At 36.5% G+C, this 20,427-nt stretch overlaps 1 protein-coding gene across 1 annotated transcript in view; it reads left to right on the plus strand.

Annotated features, from left to right (window-relative positions):
* LOC149786366 (sacsin-like) overlaps positions 1–20,427 on the plus strand; it is a 76,278-nt gene that overhangs the window by 14,578 nt on the left and 41,273 nt on the right. Inside the window, exons 3-6 of the mRNA XM_089975928.1 lie at positions 6–164; positions 4,371–4,498; positions 11,914–12,027; positions 19,261–19,408. Coding sequence (XP_089832054.1) covers positions 6–164; positions 4,371–4,498; positions 11,914–12,027; positions 19,261–19,408 — 549 coding nt within the window. The remainder of the gene's footprint in view (positions 1–5; positions 165–4,370; positions 4,499–11,913; positions 12,028–19,260; positions 19,409–20,427) is intronic.

Raw genomic sequence — 20,427 nt, forward strand, 5'->3', positions numbered from 1 at the left:
AGCAGAGCTTCTTCAAATCCACAGGGATGTTGCCCTTGATACTTCAGAAGTCTTAATGGATAGCTTTTTGGAGGCCTCATCCCCCTTGTGGTATCCCATGATCCTAATGAAAAACAATAGTGCTCCCTCACCTATGCTCCTGATAATCAAAAACTGGCCAGGAGGTGTGACCATGCTGATTTCCCCTCATGGTCTTCAGTAAAGTTGTTTAAAGTAACGCAGCCCCAGTCTAGGGAGCAGTCCCTCTTTAAGTTTCCCTCTTGCCCACCTGAATCTAGGTAAAGTTGCTGAACATGTTTATGAATAAAGTTTGTGGGCCCCTTTCTTTTCCTTAAGGAGGTGATGGAACAGCCATATAGATTCACTTTCTTTCCTGCCATGCATGTCTTTCCCAGAGATTCCCATGGCTGCCTGACTAGCTATATTTTAAAAGACCCATTCGAGCATAATGAACATTTGGTGGATCCTCTTTATATTAAATGAAGGATACTGCCATCATATTCTGGGAATATTTACCTCTGGTGAAGACCGCATTCTTTTTCATCTATCAAAATCTGGTGCAATTATGGGAAGGGGTGAAAATTCATCAACAGAAGGGTACAGTAGGGAGAGTGTTAAATGACCCTGGTAAAATCTGGTGCAATTAAGGGAAGAGGTGGACACTCTTAAGCAGAAGGTTTATGTAGAAAGGGTGTTATATGACCATTCTCTGGCCTTCTATTTCCAGATTTTTCTTGTATCCAAAAATGGGGTAGAAATTTCCGGCTGATTATAGACTTTTCCCCAAGTTAAACATGGTTCCTTCAGGAGGAATCATTCAAGATGGAGACTACAGCTTCAGTCAGAGACAGCCCAAATCCTGGCAACTGGACAGTCTCCATATACCTTCAGGATGCCTATCTTCACATTCCAAATTTTTCTCTTCACACTTAGTACCTTGGGATTTTCTGGACAAAGAGGTTTTCTAATTTTGCACTCTGGCATTCAATTTTGTCCCCATTCCCAGAGCCTTTACCAAAGTGATGGAAGTAGTTGCCACAGACCTCAGAGGTCACTACAGATCCCTATACTCCAGTTTATTGTTGATTTGTTGAGCCAAAATGGCCCCCTAGAGTCCCTCAAACAAGAACTTTCCCACTGCTGGTCCTTAGTGACCTAGAGAATAGGGAAATGTGACTGGCTAATTTTTAGGATTTTGTAAATATTTTGATTAATTTCCTTACCAGTGGTGGATTTAAGTTTGAGTCCCTGCATACAAAATAGACAGAATCATGGTGCTTTTGCTAAGACTCCATTGTTTGCTTGTTTATATCTATCCATAGTGTTGATCTTGAACTGTATGGTAGACCTGGTTATGCACTAGTGCTCCATCCAGTTTTTCTTTCACAAGAACTGGAAACTGTGCAGGGGTCTACTGACAACTCAGATTTCTTTATGATCAGAATTTTACCACTATTCAAGGTGATGGGCAAGCTGGAACCAGCTTATGACCTGAGTCTTTATGCATGCCACAAACTCAGCCCATAACTGTTCATTTATGTGTTGGATTTGGGATGGGGCAACAAGAAGGCACACATGCTCTTTATTTGTGCATTAATGTTTGGAACCTCCTTTGCTGGGCAACACCAGAAAGGGATTACCCGCTGGGTTTGTCATATATGTGGTATGAAGAATATTGAGGCAGAGCGTCTGTCTTGGACACACAAGGTAATCCTTATGGAATGGTCTCTAGGCCAATTCATAGCAGAGTCACAGTTCAGGGAGACCCGTGGTGGACATGTTTGCATTGTGTCATGTTTACCCCGACCAAGAGTAGCCCCAGTTTGAAACATGTATAATCAAGGTAATTCTGACAAGCCATTGTTTGATGTTAAACATTGCCGAAGGCTAGCACTAATCCATTACGTAAGATTGCCGTAGCTAGAAGTGGAGAGCTGGACCTAGGTTGCGAAGCCAATTATCACCTAGGTGTGGAAATGTTTGTCCAAGATCAAAAGAGGTTGCCTGAAGAAGTGGGAGTTTCTTAACTTCTTTTCCCTGCAGACAGACAGACAGGTTGAACTGGCTGCTAAGACAATTGGACAGGGTCACAGCACCACCCAATCAGAATCGAGATGGGGAGAGACCTTGATTTGGGCAGAATCAAATCTCTGCGTCTTCAGGCAAGAATTAGTTCACTGAGAGAAATTACCCAGAGGAGAGGTTAGCGTAACTCCGAATAGCCATTCGTTATTGGCGGGAAAATCTTAGAGCAGATAATTCTAAGTACAGAGAGCTTCAAATAAGGAAGCTTTGAGGGACAGACCAGTTACAGTTTGGTCCCGTAGTCTCAGATAGAGAGACGGAGGAAAGGAGGAGAAATGAGAGAAGTCAGGAGAAGTTGAAGTCTGGGAGCAAAATTGGAGGAGGAGATAGTAGAGAGGGAAACAGAGATGAAGGAGGAGTTAGAGAAATGGAAAGAAGGAAGGAATTAGCGGGAAAGAAAGAGATGAGTAGATGCAAGGACAGGGGGAAAATCGAACTCACACTGTAAATCACGGGATGAATTAGGCTGTCACTTGGTCGAGGGAAAGACGAGTGATTGGAAGTTATCATTTTAATTTATCAAATTTATTAAATTGTTATTGATTGAATTTCATCTTCGTGTTCTCTATAATTTAACCGTCAGCATTGCTGACTGGGGGCTCAGAGCTGTAAATCTACCTCGTCACTAATTTAACTTTCTAACCTCACGAGCCAGGGTGGAACTTTCATCATAATTTAATTAAATTATATTGGAAGAACCCCACCCCAATGCATGCAAACATCACACATTGAGACTAGCAAGATCCCTTTAATGTTTCCCCAGTCCCCAATAAGATAGGCCTGGGAAGTGAATGCTTCAGTCTGTGGTGGGATCGTCTGTTTGCTTATGCATTCCCATGATTCAGAATGAATTTGTAAGTGCTCCACAAGGTAGGATTTCTATTGTTCAGCTCATTTTGATAGCCCCTCTGTGGTCTCAATGATCAACATGTTACACTTGCTAATGCCCAGAGGGAATCTTTTATGTATGTTATGGCCTTTGCCAAAATCCCCTTATAAACAGTTATTTAGGGAACCTTACCCATAAAACATTTATGCCCTTTGTACAGAAAAAGGTTGTTTATGTATTTTATCTCCTTTTTCAACCAGGTTTTTGTACTATCTCCACTCCCAATTAAGATCTCCAGTCTCAATTGTATCTGTGCTGGGAATGATCAAGATTCTCTTTGGCTGCTTCAAAATGGAGGAACAGGCTAAGGAATGTCTTACCTTCCCTCGTAATGTCTTGTTGATAGTTTGATATCTTGATAGCCCTCTCAATCAAGAGAGTTTATAAGCCCCTTACCAAGAGGGATCTTTCATTGATTGCCACCTCATTGGCTGATCTAATTCATTCATCAATGAAGGAGGTTATGAAAGCTGCATTTTGGTGGTCAAACACTACTCTCCTCTCCTTCTAGCTTTGGTCTTTGACACACAGAGTGAAAGCATAGTTTCTTTCGGTCATTGGTTGCAGCTGTTACCAACTTTTCAGTAGTTGGACATTCCTACCTTAAGGGTGAGTGTTTCCTTTCTCCTACAATTATTGAGGCCATCAGGCTTTCACCACACTGGCATCTTCAGCAGTGCAAGAGTGACAGGTAATATATTACTCATATTAAAATGTAGATTTTGGGGAGAGGACGTAAAAATAATTTTAATGATGTAATATGGACCTCTTGCCAGATTCCCACCTTCCACTCTCTTGTTCTATAAGTAGTCTGTGTTCCTAAGAAAGAGGATGACTACTGCACATGGGCTTATGACAGACTTGATCTGACTTCTCTCTAGCTCTTTTCATCTAATGGTGGATGGCTTTTCCTTATATGGATGATGATAGTTTCTTTTTCCAGAATGGTAAGCAATGTAATAGCGAACAGTAGGTATTACATTATTAAAATTCTTCCCCCCACACAAAAATCCTCCCTCCAACAGCTTTTAGAGAAACAACATTTTTTAACAAATTATTCATGTCCCAGGGTGCACTTGTGGGGATGTTATACTATTAGCATAGCAGTGTAATGCTAGTTTTGTCTCAAATAGGGCATGTTTTATGGGAAGCCACATAAAATTGGTTATAACAAGCGAAGAAATACAACTATAAGTAATGACATTGATTCTTGATACTGATATGTTTAATAGACTGCAATATGTATGCAAATACTAAGAGCATAAGTAGTTATCTTTCTTGTTTACAGGTAGATGGTGAACTGTACTGATATGAAAAATAAACTTCAAAAATTGAGTAGTACCATTGAACTTTAAATGAACCAATAGTACTTTAAATTGTTTTTAATCACCTTCAGAGAGTGATGTCTCATCTGATGACAATGGATCAGACCCAGTGATTCGGTCTGGTATGGTACGACCTTCATTGATCAAGGATCTTAAGAACATCCTCTCCGAGTACCCTGATGATGGACAAATTATCAAAGTAAGATTTCTGTTATGGGAATCATGACTGTATAGATCTATTTATAAATCACTCATATCTGCATGGCATAATGCAGGATACAGCATCATGATCAGCCAATAATACTGGATGCAGCAGACTCACAACATAATCTACACTTCAATTATGAGTAACAGAACTCTAAATAAACAGACTGATTTAATGAATTCACATCATGCAAAACAACTTAATTTTTATAGGCGTTCTTAACATTTGTTGGTCCAGCTGTAAGCACGGTCCATGTTTTATAATGGCACATTTGACCAGTATAAACTATGGTATTGGTACAGTTTCCATATGCTTGGGCATATTTCAGTTAGTCATACTTGATCACTGTGAAAATATTTGCTAACATCCATGTAGTCCAGTGAATTGATCTTGATCACAATTCTTTTGTTTGAATCATGCTTTCAGAAAGGCATATTTGAACCATTCCATGCCAAGCCCATTTTCAGATTTGCTTGATATTAAAGATTATATAATCATGATCTCATATACATGTATAGATATGTCTTTACCAGAGGGAAATTTTTTGTGAGAAGTATATGTAATGTACATTGCAAGAAAGCTACATACTTCAAAGCATTTAATATCTTCATTTAAAAGTAACATTATTTAAAGATTCCTTTTGTCTTAAGAGTAGACTTATTTCAATTGAACATACATTAATAGTTCTTATTTTTTGACATAAGGGGAAATATGAGTGGAGTATTGTTGTCATGCACATTGCAGAAGGATTCAGAAATGTCATTTAATCTTGGTACAGACATAATTCACTTTCCATTTGCTCCATTTTCCAACTGTTTCTGAATATTCTTCTTATCTGTTATGATGTTTATTCAAGTCCTTGCAACATGCAATTATTCACCAATCGACCTCCCTGGTGTTGTCAAGTCAAATAACCTTGACTTTCTTCTAAAGTAATAAGTCTCTGTTTACATATGACATATTAAAGTTTTGTAATGATTTATTCCTATGTTGCTACTTGAACAGTATTGCAATTTAATTATGCAGACGAAAGTTTGTTGAGTGGATGAAATGCCTTCTTCATAAATGAAGTGATACATGTACTGTCACATGATTTTCAGTCTTTGTCTGGTACCCTGTTTTGTTCAAGGTTATATTTAGCCTATGCTGACCATGTTATGATCTTGACAATACATCTGGTTGTAACCATTAAATAGAAGAACTCGTCAGTTGTATGAAGCCTAAAACAGAATATTTGGCTAAAAGTGCATAAAGATTTTTTTTAATGAATTCACATTATGCAACATAGTTGAGTCCAATTTCCAATAATCATTGGCTTTTATTGATAATTATATATGATATTAATCTTAGCGTTACATGTAATTTTAGCCAACACTTCTTTCATTAATGGAAACCTGACATTGGGAGACAGATAATCAGATTGTTTACCTTACCATATGAATTAATTGCTGGTTCTGGACACATTTAAAATAAAATGTGGCCACTTGTGAGGGGAAAATTTTACATTTTTGTACTAATATGCTGGCTGCTGGTCACATTACAGGGGTACTTTTGAACACAAACTCATTGTTTTTAGGGGGTGTTCAAGAGGGGGAACTATATATATATAATATGTATAGTATGTATGCTGTGTCAAAGATATAAAACAAGATGTATATATTTTTCATTAAAAGGAAACAAGGCTTGCCAAGTGTCCTTTTACTGAACAATTTATGTGAGTGGTATAACATTGAAACAGCATACATGCTATATGTATATTTTATTTATATCACATACAAATACCCATATTTGCCCTTCAAAAGTAGTTAAGATATGCTCTGGGCAACTGTGTATTGACCAAGAATGAACTCTTAACATCCCTACGAGTGTGTCCGCAACAAACATGTAGTTCTATGCCTTTTCATGTTGTTCACAATCACCTTTGCACGTTGATAAGCTGATTGTTTTCTCTTTAAGTTTCTATTTTTCTTCACATTGATTAAATCAATATAATACACACTTATGACTTAAACATGAAATAATATTTTTACCTCGTACTCACTGAACACTTAAGCATTCTGGTTCTGTCACATGGAAATTAGTGTGGAATAGAAACTAATCAAAATGACAAACCAACAAGAGGTAATTAAAACAATTTAATATAACATTTCAACTGAGTTATTATTCTGCTTTAATTAACATTACCACTGGCCATAAAATTCTCTCTATTTTCTCTCTCTCCTTTTCCTTTGGATGGTTTGACTTAACTTTACCATCATTCATAGGTTCTGAGATATATCCCCAACGATCATATTTTCATGAATTTTCTCTAATTTTTTTTGTTGTTTTGCTACAATGGTCCAGAGAGAGAGAGAGAGAGAGTGGAGAGGGTGCTGTTTTGGGACATTTTCATATTAATTATTAATAATCAATTTTAGAACATTATAATAGATTTAAGAAAGAACAACAGCAACAACAATAGAGCATTAAGTACATCAAAGTATGTGTGCCTCGTAACCAACAAATTTAACTTAAAGTGTTGACAGGCTATATTGGAACCATGTACCACTGATATTATGAACACTTTAGATAGATCCCAAGGAAAGTATAAACATGCAGTTACGATGAACCATATTTTTGTAGGTTACTTGGTGCAAGTTTAGTTTTATGGTTTCAATCCAACCCAAATTGTTTTTCTCTCTCATTCCATATTTCTGTGTACCGATATGCTGCCATTTATGCATGATAGGGTAATGGAAAAAAGAAAGGATTGCAATGAAATTGTGTACCATGTTAAATAAATTTAGAAAACGGTAACTATTAATACTGTTTATCATAATTTTCATACATCATTAATGATTAATGAGTTAAAATTCATCATTGATTTATAGGCCTGCAGTTAAAAGAATGTTTATATATTCATGTTGAAAAAATGTTTATATATTTGCATTACTGCACCATGGGCAGATCTCAATTTGATAGTATTGGTACATCAATTTGCTTTATACCAACACTTTAATTGCCATGTTATTTTTAATGTATGTTGTATATATATAAATATATATATAGTTACAACTCATAAACTTACCATAACACCTAGCTGCTTATATACAAACATAAGAGGTGAAAATACATTTTGCTCCTTCTAGCTAGATAGCTAGATTAGATTTGGTCTGACATGTCAACACCATCATAAATTTTTTTGTAACAACTAAAACTTTTGGATTGTCTTGTTTTTCTGGTCTGGCTTTGATTAGTTTACCGATAATTTTTTTGAAGAATATTTTGATTTTCTTTACAAACTTCAAGTATGCAGTAAATCTTGACATGGGAAGAAGATACATCAATCAAATGGAAGACAATACAGGTTTTTTTTAAACTTTCTATACAAGTATCAAGCAATATTTAATCTGTTTTGTGAGATGTGCAGCAGACTTGATGTAACTCAGCTAACAAAAGCAGTATAGGAGTTTTGTTATATGAATTATCTGTCAATAATGATGGATGGAATTATCTGTCAATAATGATGGATGGAATTATTTGTCAATAATGATGGATGGAATTATCTGTCAATAACGATGGATTGCTTTGTTACATAGAAATAAATGCTGCGATGTAACAAAAGCCAATATGAATGGCTTCTGTGACACTTAATGCAGTTTTCAAGAAGCAGATATGGCACATAAAAAATCAATGTCCTGTGTTAGGTTTAATGGCACATCAGTACAATCCTGGCTATAAAGTCCTAAATAAGTTGAGGTGTCCCAAAGAAGGCATGGAAAACCATAATCTATTTTAGAGCTGAAAGGTTAGGAAGGAAAAATTACCCCCCCCCCCCGCAATTATTTGGAAAATGTAAAGAAGAAATAAAGATAGGTCCCAAAAATATAATGGCTGATTTTCATGCATTTGGTTGATTTTTCTGCATAAACTTTTAGAAATTAGCATGAATCCTTCAATCACAGTCCTTAATAGACCCTGAACACAGAAGTAAAATAGGTGATTTCCAATATCAAATCAGATTTATTTCTGTAACAGTAACTGTTTTAAAAAGTCCAAGACCTTCTCCGCATGAACATCATTACATGAACTCCGCATGAGAATCACACTTAAAAAAAATACCTAAGCTAGTCAACTTTCAAAATATGCAGATCAGGCCTATTCTGCATTACCAAGCCCATCATTGCACACTGTTAGTTCATTTTCTAAGTGGTGCTTATCAAGTTTAAAAAAATACAATTAGTTTCAATCCAGGGAATAAATTACCCAGTTGATTAAATCATTGTCAGAGTTCTGTTGTAGAATAAATAGCAAATCTGTTGGTGCATAATACAATTTTACATATTAGCTGGCACATGATAAGTAGAGGTGCTATGAAATATTGCTGCCACATTATACAACTGTGGATCTGCTGCCACATTATACAACTGTGGATCTGCTGCCACATTATACAACTGTGGATCTGCTGCCACATTATACAACTGTGGATCTGCTGCCACATTATACAACTGTGGATCTGGGGGCACATGGTACAATTATATATATATATATATATATATATATATATATATATATATATATATATATATATATATATATATATATATATATATATATATATATATATATATATATATATATATATATTGGACATGGGTACCATGAAAAGTATTCTATTATGGTGTTTCTGAACATACTACAATACATAAAACAGTACACTTTGAGTATACAAGGGACCAACAATTTAATGTTCTGGGGCTGGGATCTATTTGAATTTTCATCTGTCATTAGCTGGAAAAAATATCTTGCTTTGATTTATAGAAAAATAGAACCATATTATATTCATCATATTATTTAAAAAAATATTTTGAGATAAAAGAAGAAAAAAATATATTGGCTCAAAATAAAATCATAGCCCCCTACTGATCCACCACCCCCAAATTAAATGTCAGTATCTTATAGTAGATGAATTTGTGGTGTGTATCTTATTTGTTGCATAAGTTGTAACCTAACCACTGTAACTATTGTGGGATGATTAAACTTACATTATAGCTGACACCCTGTGAAAGACACCATGATGGCATTAGAGAGCTTGTTCATAACAATATAAAGTGCTGATGCTGAAACAAATTTTGTTAAATTTTGATGCATTGTTTCTTCTGAGAGGTTCTGTCAACTTTTGGCTTTTGGTAACTTCCTTTACAACCATTTTGTTTCAGCAGCAATGAAAAGTAATTAAACTTTCATGGCCTCAGGGAAAAAACCCCCAAAAGTTTAACATATTTATTGAACTTTGTACAAAAATGGTTCCCTGTTTAATGTATTTGGCTTCCATATCAAACAGGTTAAAATGTAATTGTGCCTTGGCCAATTTGAAAAAAACTTTCATTGAAATATTTAATATACTGGTACATGTTGTACAAATCACATTATATTATAATAAAGTATAACTTTTGCAGCTGTCCCTAGGCACCATTTAGCTTTCAGTAAATAATGCCTTTTGAAGAAAAAAATCTGGCCAACTGCTCTTAGCTTTGATTTTGTTATAAGAGCAGGTATGTAAACTTTGGCCCACATTATTATCAAAACAACATAAATTATAATTTATACTTAAAATGAGACATATATTCCTATGTGCATTTAGACCCTGAATAGTTTGCATAAATTCTGATGATGCTGTAGCCTAAGACGAGGTATGTTACTCAGTAGATGTTACTCTTACAAAAAACAACAGAATTATAAGTTTATATTATTTATATGTTTACATAAAATAACCCTACTTCATGTGTTGTATCATAAGGTTGAAATATTTGGAGTTTTTACGTTTAAATGAAGATTTTGGTCTGTTTTATGTCCCAACTCCCTGCTTTGGTTCTCATGTACTGTCTGTGCACATAAGAAGTATGTTGGCAAGATTGTACAAATATCACATTACACAGAAAAATGAAAGTTTGCTAACTTATTTCTATGCATATGTAGATAACCTGGTAAGGTTTTCAGCTTATTACAGTAATTTTTAAGTTTAAATTGAAATTACATGGACTTTAAACTTGAAGACAAAATGATAAAGTAACAGTCACATGACCAATGAATTTAAAAGGCATCTTTCTATTTGTATCTAGTTGACCTGATTAGACTTTCAGGTCATTACATTTTTTTTTCAAATTTTTTTTTTTATATATTTTTTTAACAATGTTACTTTGACAAAAACCTTGTTAGCATTGTTAATTATACCCCACATATAGACTAATGAAAGTTAGCAGACATATTTATACATAGCTCAGACCTTTAGGCCATGACAGCATGTTTGATTTTTTTTAATACACATTTTTGAAATTTTGTAGCTTTGATTTGTTTTACTAGACCTTGTTAGCAAGATCACCCCAAACAGCTTAAGGTAGACAAATGAAATTAGATAGGCATGTTTGTATTTATAATTAGATAAAATGTTTCGATTTTAAGGCTATAGAATTGCAACAGTTTTTCTATTTTATAAAACTATATTTGAACCTTTTGGATTTTGTTTTACAAGTACAAGCTTTGTTAGCAACATTAAATAGAATTTGCTTGAGGACATCAGTTCAAATTAGTTCTTCCTCTAAGGCCCAAAAATATGATTCCTATTGCACTGGTTTTAAAATTAGGGTCGGTAGGTAGTTGTTTTAAAAGAAAAAATATGATATACATTATAATGATTGGAATATCTAATGTACTAAGCACCTCAAGTATAGAGCAAAAACTGCTCAATTAAAACACAAAATCGATTAAGGGAATTATTTTTTGTATAGTTTTTATATTTTTTTAAACCTGGAGGAAAAAAGTGAAAGTGAAAGGGTCAGCAACAAAACACAGTGACACTAGGACAAATGGGGACACATATATTTTGAGGGGTTTTTTTGCCTAATCAAAGATATTCCTCATAAATGTTGGAATAAAAATAACTGCAGGATATTTGACATGTCAGGTTGAAACTTAAATCACAATAGCAGATCTAGTGACCTTGATCCTTGGACTTTTGGCCTTTAAATCAGAAGGGAGTTGCCACTACTCAAGTTTGGATGGAAAAAACTTAATTTGAAAGTCTAAATTACAGTTTGGGTCCTGGTGACTTTGGCCTTTGTTCATTTGACCTTCAAATTTGTGGGGTTCTTCTTCAACCCAGGAGTTAATACTTACATGAAATCCAGCTCATATCTGGACAGCAGACAAAAATGATTGCTACTATTATCTCCCTTGATCTTTAAATAAGAAGGACGAAATAAAAGTATTTTTTAGTATAGAAATTATTGACTCATAAAGTATAGCAGTCACAAGTATTGGTTTGTAACAGAAAGCTGTATTATATCACTGTATGTCCGTATGTGTAACATTAGTAAAATACAGCATATCTCATAGGCAAGACACAATCCATCATTTATTTCTGACTCCAGGAACTGTTGCAGAATGCTGAAGATGCTGGGGCAACAAAGGTTCAAATGCTTCTTTCTGGAAAACACTGCAACCATGAACTCAGTCCTCAGAGACCTTACAAGAAATTTTTCAAGGTGTGTATGTATGCATGGATTAATAGATGGATATTGTATGATATTACGATGTGCATAAGATGATTGGGTGAGATGTATACCATCACACCTGTGTGAGCATGATATTACAATATGCAAAAGATGGATAGGTCAGATGTATACCATCACACATGTGTGAGTATGATATTACAATGTGCATAATTTGGATAGGTGAGATGGATGCCATCACACCTGTGTGAGTATGATATTACAATGTGCATAAGATGGATAGGTGAGATGGATACCATCACACCTTTGTGAGTATGATATTACAATGTGCATAAAATGGATAGGTGAGATGGATACCATCACACCTGTGTGAGTAGGATATTACAATGTGCATAAGATGGATGGGTGAGATGGATACCCTCCTGTAGATGCAGAACTAAAAAATTGATGCAAGCAAGTTAGCATTTTGCTGGTTACAATTCGGATATGCCAGTAAGTTGCGGGGTGAGAAAACAAATCACTAAATGATTCGTGAACTCAAAATATTAAATATACTTGTAGATATTTAAAATAGCCTGTTTATTTTTTTAAGTTGAAAATATTACAACTTTCAAAATGCTATTACTAAAAAAATTCATTTTGAGCCCTTTAATCATGGTTTGTACTTGTCCTTTCAAATTAGAAATATGCTTACTTTTTTTAAACCTTAGTAAGGTCAGAAAAAATGCTTATTTTAATAAAAAGGAAAACTCATTAAAGTCCTTACTTTTCATTTTTCTTAGTTTCTTCTCAGTAATATCAGCTTTATCATGACAGTTACAAACTATTTGTTTTAATCAAACAACAAAGAACTCACTGGAAACAGGAAATGGAAGTCAGCATACCAACTGGTATACCTTGAAAGAGTCTGAGGAGGTACAGAATTGGCCAGGTAGTGAGGATGTTTGGTCCTTACCTTAAAGACATTTTTCTTATAAAGTCCTTACAAAGTCCTTACCCGGTGTTTTCATGAAATGGTGTAATCCATATTTAATGTGATATTACACAGTGCATCAGATGGATGGGTGTGGTGGATACCCTTCACCTGTGTTGATGTCATATCATATTATGGCTTTAAACCTCACTGAAGCCTTAACTTCAAGACTAAGATTTTGTTTTGCAACCAATCTGAGGTTTTTTCATAACAAAACTTGACTCAGTGTTTTAAGTAAGAAATATTACTCCAAAAATCACCACATTGTGAAGGATCCCTAAATTATACATACTTTTGATCACCAGTGTATGAATTGATACTTTTCATCAGCATGGGATGAATGCAAGAGAGTTTATGGTATGTTCCTGTGTTCATCATCCATCATCCATCACCTGTCACATATCATATTTACTTTTCTTTTTTTTTGTTTATTCTATAACCCAGCTGGTTGTAGAGGTACCATTGATGACTTTGTGACAATCTCTTTCCATTTTGCCCTGTTTACCACTGCTCTTTTGGACTTTGCAAACTCCATGTCTGTCCACTCTTTGATATTATCTTCTCATCCCTTCTTCTGTCTGCTTTATTCTCTCTTTCCTCTCACTGTGCCCTTTAGGATTGTCTTTGAGAGGCCAGATGAGTGTGAAATGTGGCCAAACCAGCTTAGTTTGCATTTCTTTACAGTGGTGAGCAGATGTTCATATTGTCCAACTGCACCTTAGATTTTAATTTGCACCTCCTCATTAGATAACACTGGACAACAAATTTTTACAAAAGTCATGTTACTGAAATAAAATTAGTCAATTCTTATCAATTTTTATGTGCTGAACACGAATATGACAGTCAAATTGCAAAATTGGCTCTAGTTTTTTTGTAATCTGCAAGAAATTAATGTTTACATAACGAAATGCATTCCAATAGTAAAAGGTCAACTGTAATAGCCTACCTATAAAAAATCAAGTCATTGACTACATCTTAGATTTCTTCGCCTGTCTCTTGTACAGCTGTTCGGGAGCATCTCTGAGGAGTGTCCAGCAGTAGTCAGCCAGCATTGTAGTGGACCATTTTCCCTGGTATCTTTGTTCCATTGTTGCGATATCTTGATGAAAACGTTCGCCGTGTTCATCACTAACAATACCACAGTTGCTAGGAAAGAAATCCAAATGGGAATGAAGGAAGTGAATCTTTAGAGACATATTGCAGCCAAGTTTCTTATACTTCATCAACATGTCTTCTACTAGTTCCTTATAGTTTTCTGCCCTAACATTTCCGAGGAAGTTTGTAGAAACTAGGCGAAAAGCATTCCATGCTTGTTTCGCGTCACCTTCCAGCAAGTTGTTGAACCGGTCATCTTTGAAAAGCTCTCGAATCTGAGGACCCACAAAAACTCCCTCTTTAATCTTTGCTTCGCTGAGTCGAGGGAATTTTTCATGCAGGTATCGGAATGCTGGCAAAGTCCGGTCAATGGCTTTCACGAAGTTCTTCATCAAACCTAGTTTGATGTGAAGGGGTGGTAGCAAGATTTTCTGAGCCTCAACCAGAGCTGGGTGTTGGATATTCTTCTCTCCAATGGCTACATTCTGCCTGTGAGTCCATTCCTTCCTCATGTAGTGCATTTCCCTTGCTCGGCTATCCCACTCGCATAAGAAACACATGTATTTTGTATATCCTTGCTGCAGTCCCATTAAAAGGGCAACTACCTTCAAATCACCACAGAGGTGCCAGCTGTACTTGTTATACTCAATGGAATTCAGTAGCTGCCTTAAGTTATCGTATGTCTCTTTCATGTGGACAGCATACGCTACTGGAATAGATGGAAGAATGTTTCCATTGTGCAAAAGCACAGCCTTGAGACTCAGTTTCGAAGAGTCCACAAATAGTCTCCATTCTTGTGGGTCATGAGTGATTTTTAAAGCATTCATGAGGCCCTCAATATCGGAACAGAATATCAGATTACTTTCCTTTCTGAAGAAAGGCTCCAATTGCTGGTGGCGCTTTCGATATGCAGTAATTGTGACATCTTCTTCTAGAAGATTCCATTGTTGGAGTCTTGATCCTAGCAATTCTGCCTTGTTCTTTGATAAGTCCAAATCACGAATCAGGTCATTTAGTTCTTCCTGTGTTATTCTGTGTGGGGTTGATGATGCACCACAGTGAAAATCTGGATCACTGCATGCTGATGGACCAGGAGAAGAACAGGTCGACTCACCTTTGTCTTCGTCAGATGAATCAAGAGAATATTCTGCTGGAGGTTCTGGAATAGGAAGTCCCTCACCATGTGGAACTGGTCTCAATGCAGACGGAATGTATGGGTAGACTATTCTCGACTTCTTTCGCTTCGTTATTCCGCCGGAAAGAGGAGGAACCAAGCAGAAGTAACAGTCATTTAGGTGGTTGCTTGGCTCTCTCCACACCATTGGGACTGCAAACGGCATTGATGACCTTTTGCAATTCAACCACTGTGAAAGCTGTGTTGTACATGTAGCACAGCATATATGCGGAGCCCAAGGCTTGTCTTGGTCACCAACCTTGCATCCGAAGTAAAGATGATATGCCTTCTTCACTTGAGAATTGATACTTTTCTTCTGGTTGGCAAATGTCACTTCCCCACAAATATAGCAAAAATTGTCCGCGGTATTAACACACTTTCGAGGCATTACTGTTCTTTATTGTACGTAAATGGATAAAATAATAAGTTTTATGTAACAGTAGCTTGAACTGTCTCGCACAACGTCTAAAATATTTTAAATGCTGAACCTATCTGATTGGGCTTTATATAGTACACTGCTTACGTCAGCTTCAGCAGCCTCCTGGCATTAGTATAATAGGCCGACACATGTATAGTACACTGCTGACGTCAACTTACTTCAGCAGCCGCATGGCATTAGTATTGCATTGCATCAGAAAATGATGCAATCAACTGTGGATGATGTGAGCATGATGGTATTATGCAATGTTACATCATTATTCCGGATGTTGCTGCAGTCCTACTGGAGAAATTTACACAGTGAAACATAGAAAATGAGGTATATGAATATCTTCAAAACGAGAGCCAATACAAATTTTTCACGGTTATATTCGTGTTCGGCACACCAAAATACTACAGATTAGGGCCTTTTCAAGTCAGTAATGATTTCACTGTTGACCAGTGTAAGTGGTCTAAGTATGAGATGTTCAGGATCCTGGTTTTGTTGTCAGGGTCCATCTCTCACATGCATACAGTAATATGGACATTACAAGGGAGTGCATAAGCTCAATCTTGAACCCAGGCATGATGTCACTGTCCTTCCAAATGGACTTCAGCCTAGCCAGTGCAGTAGTTGTCTGCACAATCCTGGACTGAACCTCAGTTTTTGAATCTTCATCAGGACTGATAGCACATAGGTAGTTGAAGCTTGTCACGGTGTGCCCAGGTTCTGTCCATTCACTCTTATTTCTTTTCAGATGCCACTCAGGGTGTTTGTCATTAGCTTGGTCTTTTCACTGCTGATCTCCATCCCATACCTTAGTGATGCTTGATTTAGATGTTTCACTAAGGTTTCCAGTTTGTGTTGATCTTCTGTTAAGCCATTGATATCATCAACAAAGCACAGGTTGGTGATAGTTCTGCCTCCAGCAATGACACTGGATGATTCATAGTCTTCTAAGGCATCAGACATGATTCTTTCCAGATAAATGTTGTGGAGAGTGGGTGAGTGGAGGCACCCCTGTCTGACATTGACTGTGGTTCGGAAGCAATCTTCTATATTGCCATTGATGAGAACTGTGCTAGTCACCTTGTCATACAGGTTTTCTATGGTTCTAATTAGTTTTGTATTTATGTTGTATATGCACATGGTGGCCCACAAGCCTGCATGCCATACCTTGTCAAAAGCCTTTTTGAATTCAATAGAGGTCCTGCTGATGCTGATGGTACTTTTCATAGAGGATTCTAAGGTTGAACATCTGTTCTATAGTGCTATGTCCTGCACTGAAACCACCCTCTTCTTCATCAATTATGTGCTTTGCTTGGGGTTTGTTGAGAATAACCTTAAGCATAGCCTTGCTTGGATGGCTAATGAGGCTGATTGTTCAGTAGTTGTGGCACAGCTGCAGATTCCTTTATATGGAAGAATGATGATCAGAGACCAAGTCCATGGGGTTCTTCTGTTTGAGAGATATTGTTGCAGATTGTTGTGAGGATATCTATCACATATTCCTCTTGCTTGAAAACAAGTTCTGCTGGTATATTGTCTAACCCAGCTGACTTCCCTTTCTTTAGTGCCTTTACTGCAGCCTCCGTTTGGTCTCCAGAAGTCTCCTGGTTGTAAAGCTCTGAACAGCATCCCGTCCATCTGTTAAGGACTCTTGGTCTTCTGTGAGCCTCTTACCAGCTTTGTCTTGGTTCATGATTGATCTCCCCTGTTTCTCTGTTATCAGGTCTTTCACCAGTTATGCCTTTGTATCTGTTATTTTGGTTCAAGTTTTTCTCAGTTTCCTTACATTGGTCTTCTAACCAGTTTTCCTTCATTCTTTTTAAGCTCAGTTCTTAACCCTATTGTTAATCTCCCTGTATTTATTGTTCTGTTCCTTTAAGGTCTCCTCACTTTCTCAGTTTTCTCCTCACTTCACAGAGGTTGACGATAAGTGCTGTGACCCAGGGCTTCTTTATTCTGTGATGCTTACCAAGGATCTTGTTGACTGTACATATTACTGTCATGTTGAAGGTGGTGATCAAGAAGTCAAGGTTTTTCTCTTCGGCACTCAGAATTGTGAGTGGTGCAAATTTGCCACCAATCAAAGTCCCAGGTGTTTGTACCATGGATGGATCTTTAGGTTTTTTAAGTTCAAACCTGATTCTAACCAGTCTTTGTTTTTTGCACTTCCTCAGATGAGTTTGATAGTCATCATTAGCAAGTCATGGCTGCTTCCCGTGTCAGCTCCTGGGAAGCTACATATTCTGACAATGTTGACACTAGACCAGAAGTGCTTACTCACCAAGATATAGTCAATCTGGTTATGATGTTTTCCATCTGGATATGTCAAGTCCATCTTCTAGATGGTTTATAGGGCCAAGGGTGTTCTTTGCTACTATGTTCTTATAGGTTGCAAATTCCATGAGCTTCTGAGTCCTCTCTCATTCATCTGTTCATTACAGTATGGACCACAGACTTCTCCCAGTCTGCCTGTCTGTCTTCTCCTATCTTAGCATTCCAGTGTCCTTGAATAACTAGGATATTCTTCTTGGGTGTCTGGTCTATGAGAGTTTGAAGCTGGTAGTACTGATAGAATACATCCACTTCCTTGTCATCATGGTTAGATGTTGGGGCATAAAACTCTATGATGGTGATGTTAAAGGGAGATGCCCTCAGGAGGATGGTAATCATCCTGTTAGACACTGGACAGCAACACATGACTGAACTCACAATGGCCTTGTGTACTATAAATTTGACTTCATGCTATTGATTGTCCTCGTGTCCACTGAAGTAAATTCTGCGTCCTTCATCTGTTGATCTTTCTTTGAAAGTCATCAGCGCATCTCACTGAGTCTAAGGATGTGCCATTCGTACCTTCCCATCTCATGAGTTAACTCTTCAAGTTTCCCTGTTGGGCATAATGTCCTGACATTCCACATCATGTTATTTATTGCCCATACTTTGATGGCAGTTTCACCGGTAGTGTACTTATCACCTCTGTCCTGATATCCAGCAGATGGCATGGTCATTGGTAACCCAATTTATGACCTATTTGGTATAAAAACTATCTACTGTCATTTAATCATCTTCCCTTGAAAGTTTTGTTTTGTCCACTGCCTGTCCAGTTCAAGCAAATTTCTAATGCTAAGCATCAAGCAGGGTAGCTCTTGTTGCAATTTGTTTACAAAATCTTAGGATGCCTTGGCTGGAATTTGAACCTGGGACCTCTTGCATATGAGGTCGATGCTCTATCTACTAGACCACTGAACCTGAACTTTTTAAAAAAAACAACACTGAATTAATTCAGCAATTCATAGCAGAGAGCATATTGTCATAAGGGCCTTTTGGATTGTTCTGATGATGCCAATCTTTTCTTCAGATATGGCCACCATTGCTTAAAATAATAGGATTGCAAATAACTTCTAAAAACTCCTTTACAGACTTTGATCATTTTTAACCCAAATACTATCTGCATAATGACTTTAAAACTTTGTACAGATGATACCTGAGTCAGCCATCCAATATAGCTTCTGTTACTAAAATATTATTTTTATTATTATTATTATTGTTTTGTTGTTGTTTTTTAAATCAAGTCTAAATTTTTTAATCCAACTTTAGGGACCAGGGCTTTGTGTGTACAATGATGCTGAATTCACTGCGAAGGACTGGGAAGGAATACGCATGTTGAACAGCAGTGTGAAAGAAAAAGACCCTATCAAAGTTGGCAGGTTTGGTCTTGGATTCAAGTCTGTATATCATTTAACAGGTATGTATTTGCAAAGATTTAAATATAGCTTGTAGGATTTCTTAATTTGCTCAAAATCTTCTTTTCCCACAAATTGTGAAATGAAATATGGAGTGCTTTGATTTGAAGTCTTTTCTTTTATTCAAGTAGTCACTTGTTTGTTTTAATAAGTTCATCAGGGGTCATGCTATCAGCCATAATGGGGAACTAAGTTGCCAAAAAAATGTAAACTTTGCCTACATTTGGTAGGAAAGCTAACAAGACCTCAACATTGATTGTTTTTTACTTTTGAGATACTCCCTAGCCAGGTAGTTCTGACAGTGTTGTTCGGTTAAATGTATTGCATGCAGTGTTGATACTGTGCTGGCAAACAAACTCTTGCACATTCACAGGCATGTGTTTTAATAGCTGATTCACTAGTAAGCCTTTCTGAAGTTAGTTATGAAAACATACCAAGTTCTGTTTCAGAATTTGGTAATCAGTTTGTAAATAGCAATTTGTGTTTTAAGAATAGAATTAGGTGAAATTTTATTTAAACAAAACAAATTTAAGCACTGTAAGGCCAAGGTTGTTTTCTGAAAGAACTCATTTTTGTGAAAATATGAAAAAAGCAGTGAAGTAAATGTGACCCAGGTGCATGTTTCTCATGAGTGATTGCATGAGTGAATGATCGATCAATGCACGAAGCACATGTAGGGGATGATAATGTTGAGCACCAGGCACCCAATAAAAGTCCTAGGCACTCATTGTATCGTCTCTGGATAAACGACATCTTATTCATTTTGTCTACGTCCATGGTGGCGAATACAATTAACGAGAATTGTAGCATCTAAATATTTAGGGTCTTTGTGTCTGTTTTTTTGTTGTGGTTTTTCTTTTATCTCGTATCCTTGATGGAAAATAAACCCCACGACCTGAGGGTGTTGTGTTAGCCTCTCTTTTGTACAATGCCCAGCTCACATAAATATTATTTAATCAATTTAGGCATGACATTACTACAAGTAAGTAGGCAAATAATAAAACCATAGATTTGCAATAAT

This window comes from Sinohyriopsis cumingii, chromosome 12 (genome assembly GCF_028554795.1).
Source record: "Sinohyriopsis cumingii isolate HCF-2022 chromosome 12, ASM2855479v2, whole genome shotgun sequence".
NCBI lineage: Eukaryota > Metazoa > Mollusca > Bivalvia > Unionida > Unionidae > Sinohyriopsis > Sinohyriopsis cumingii.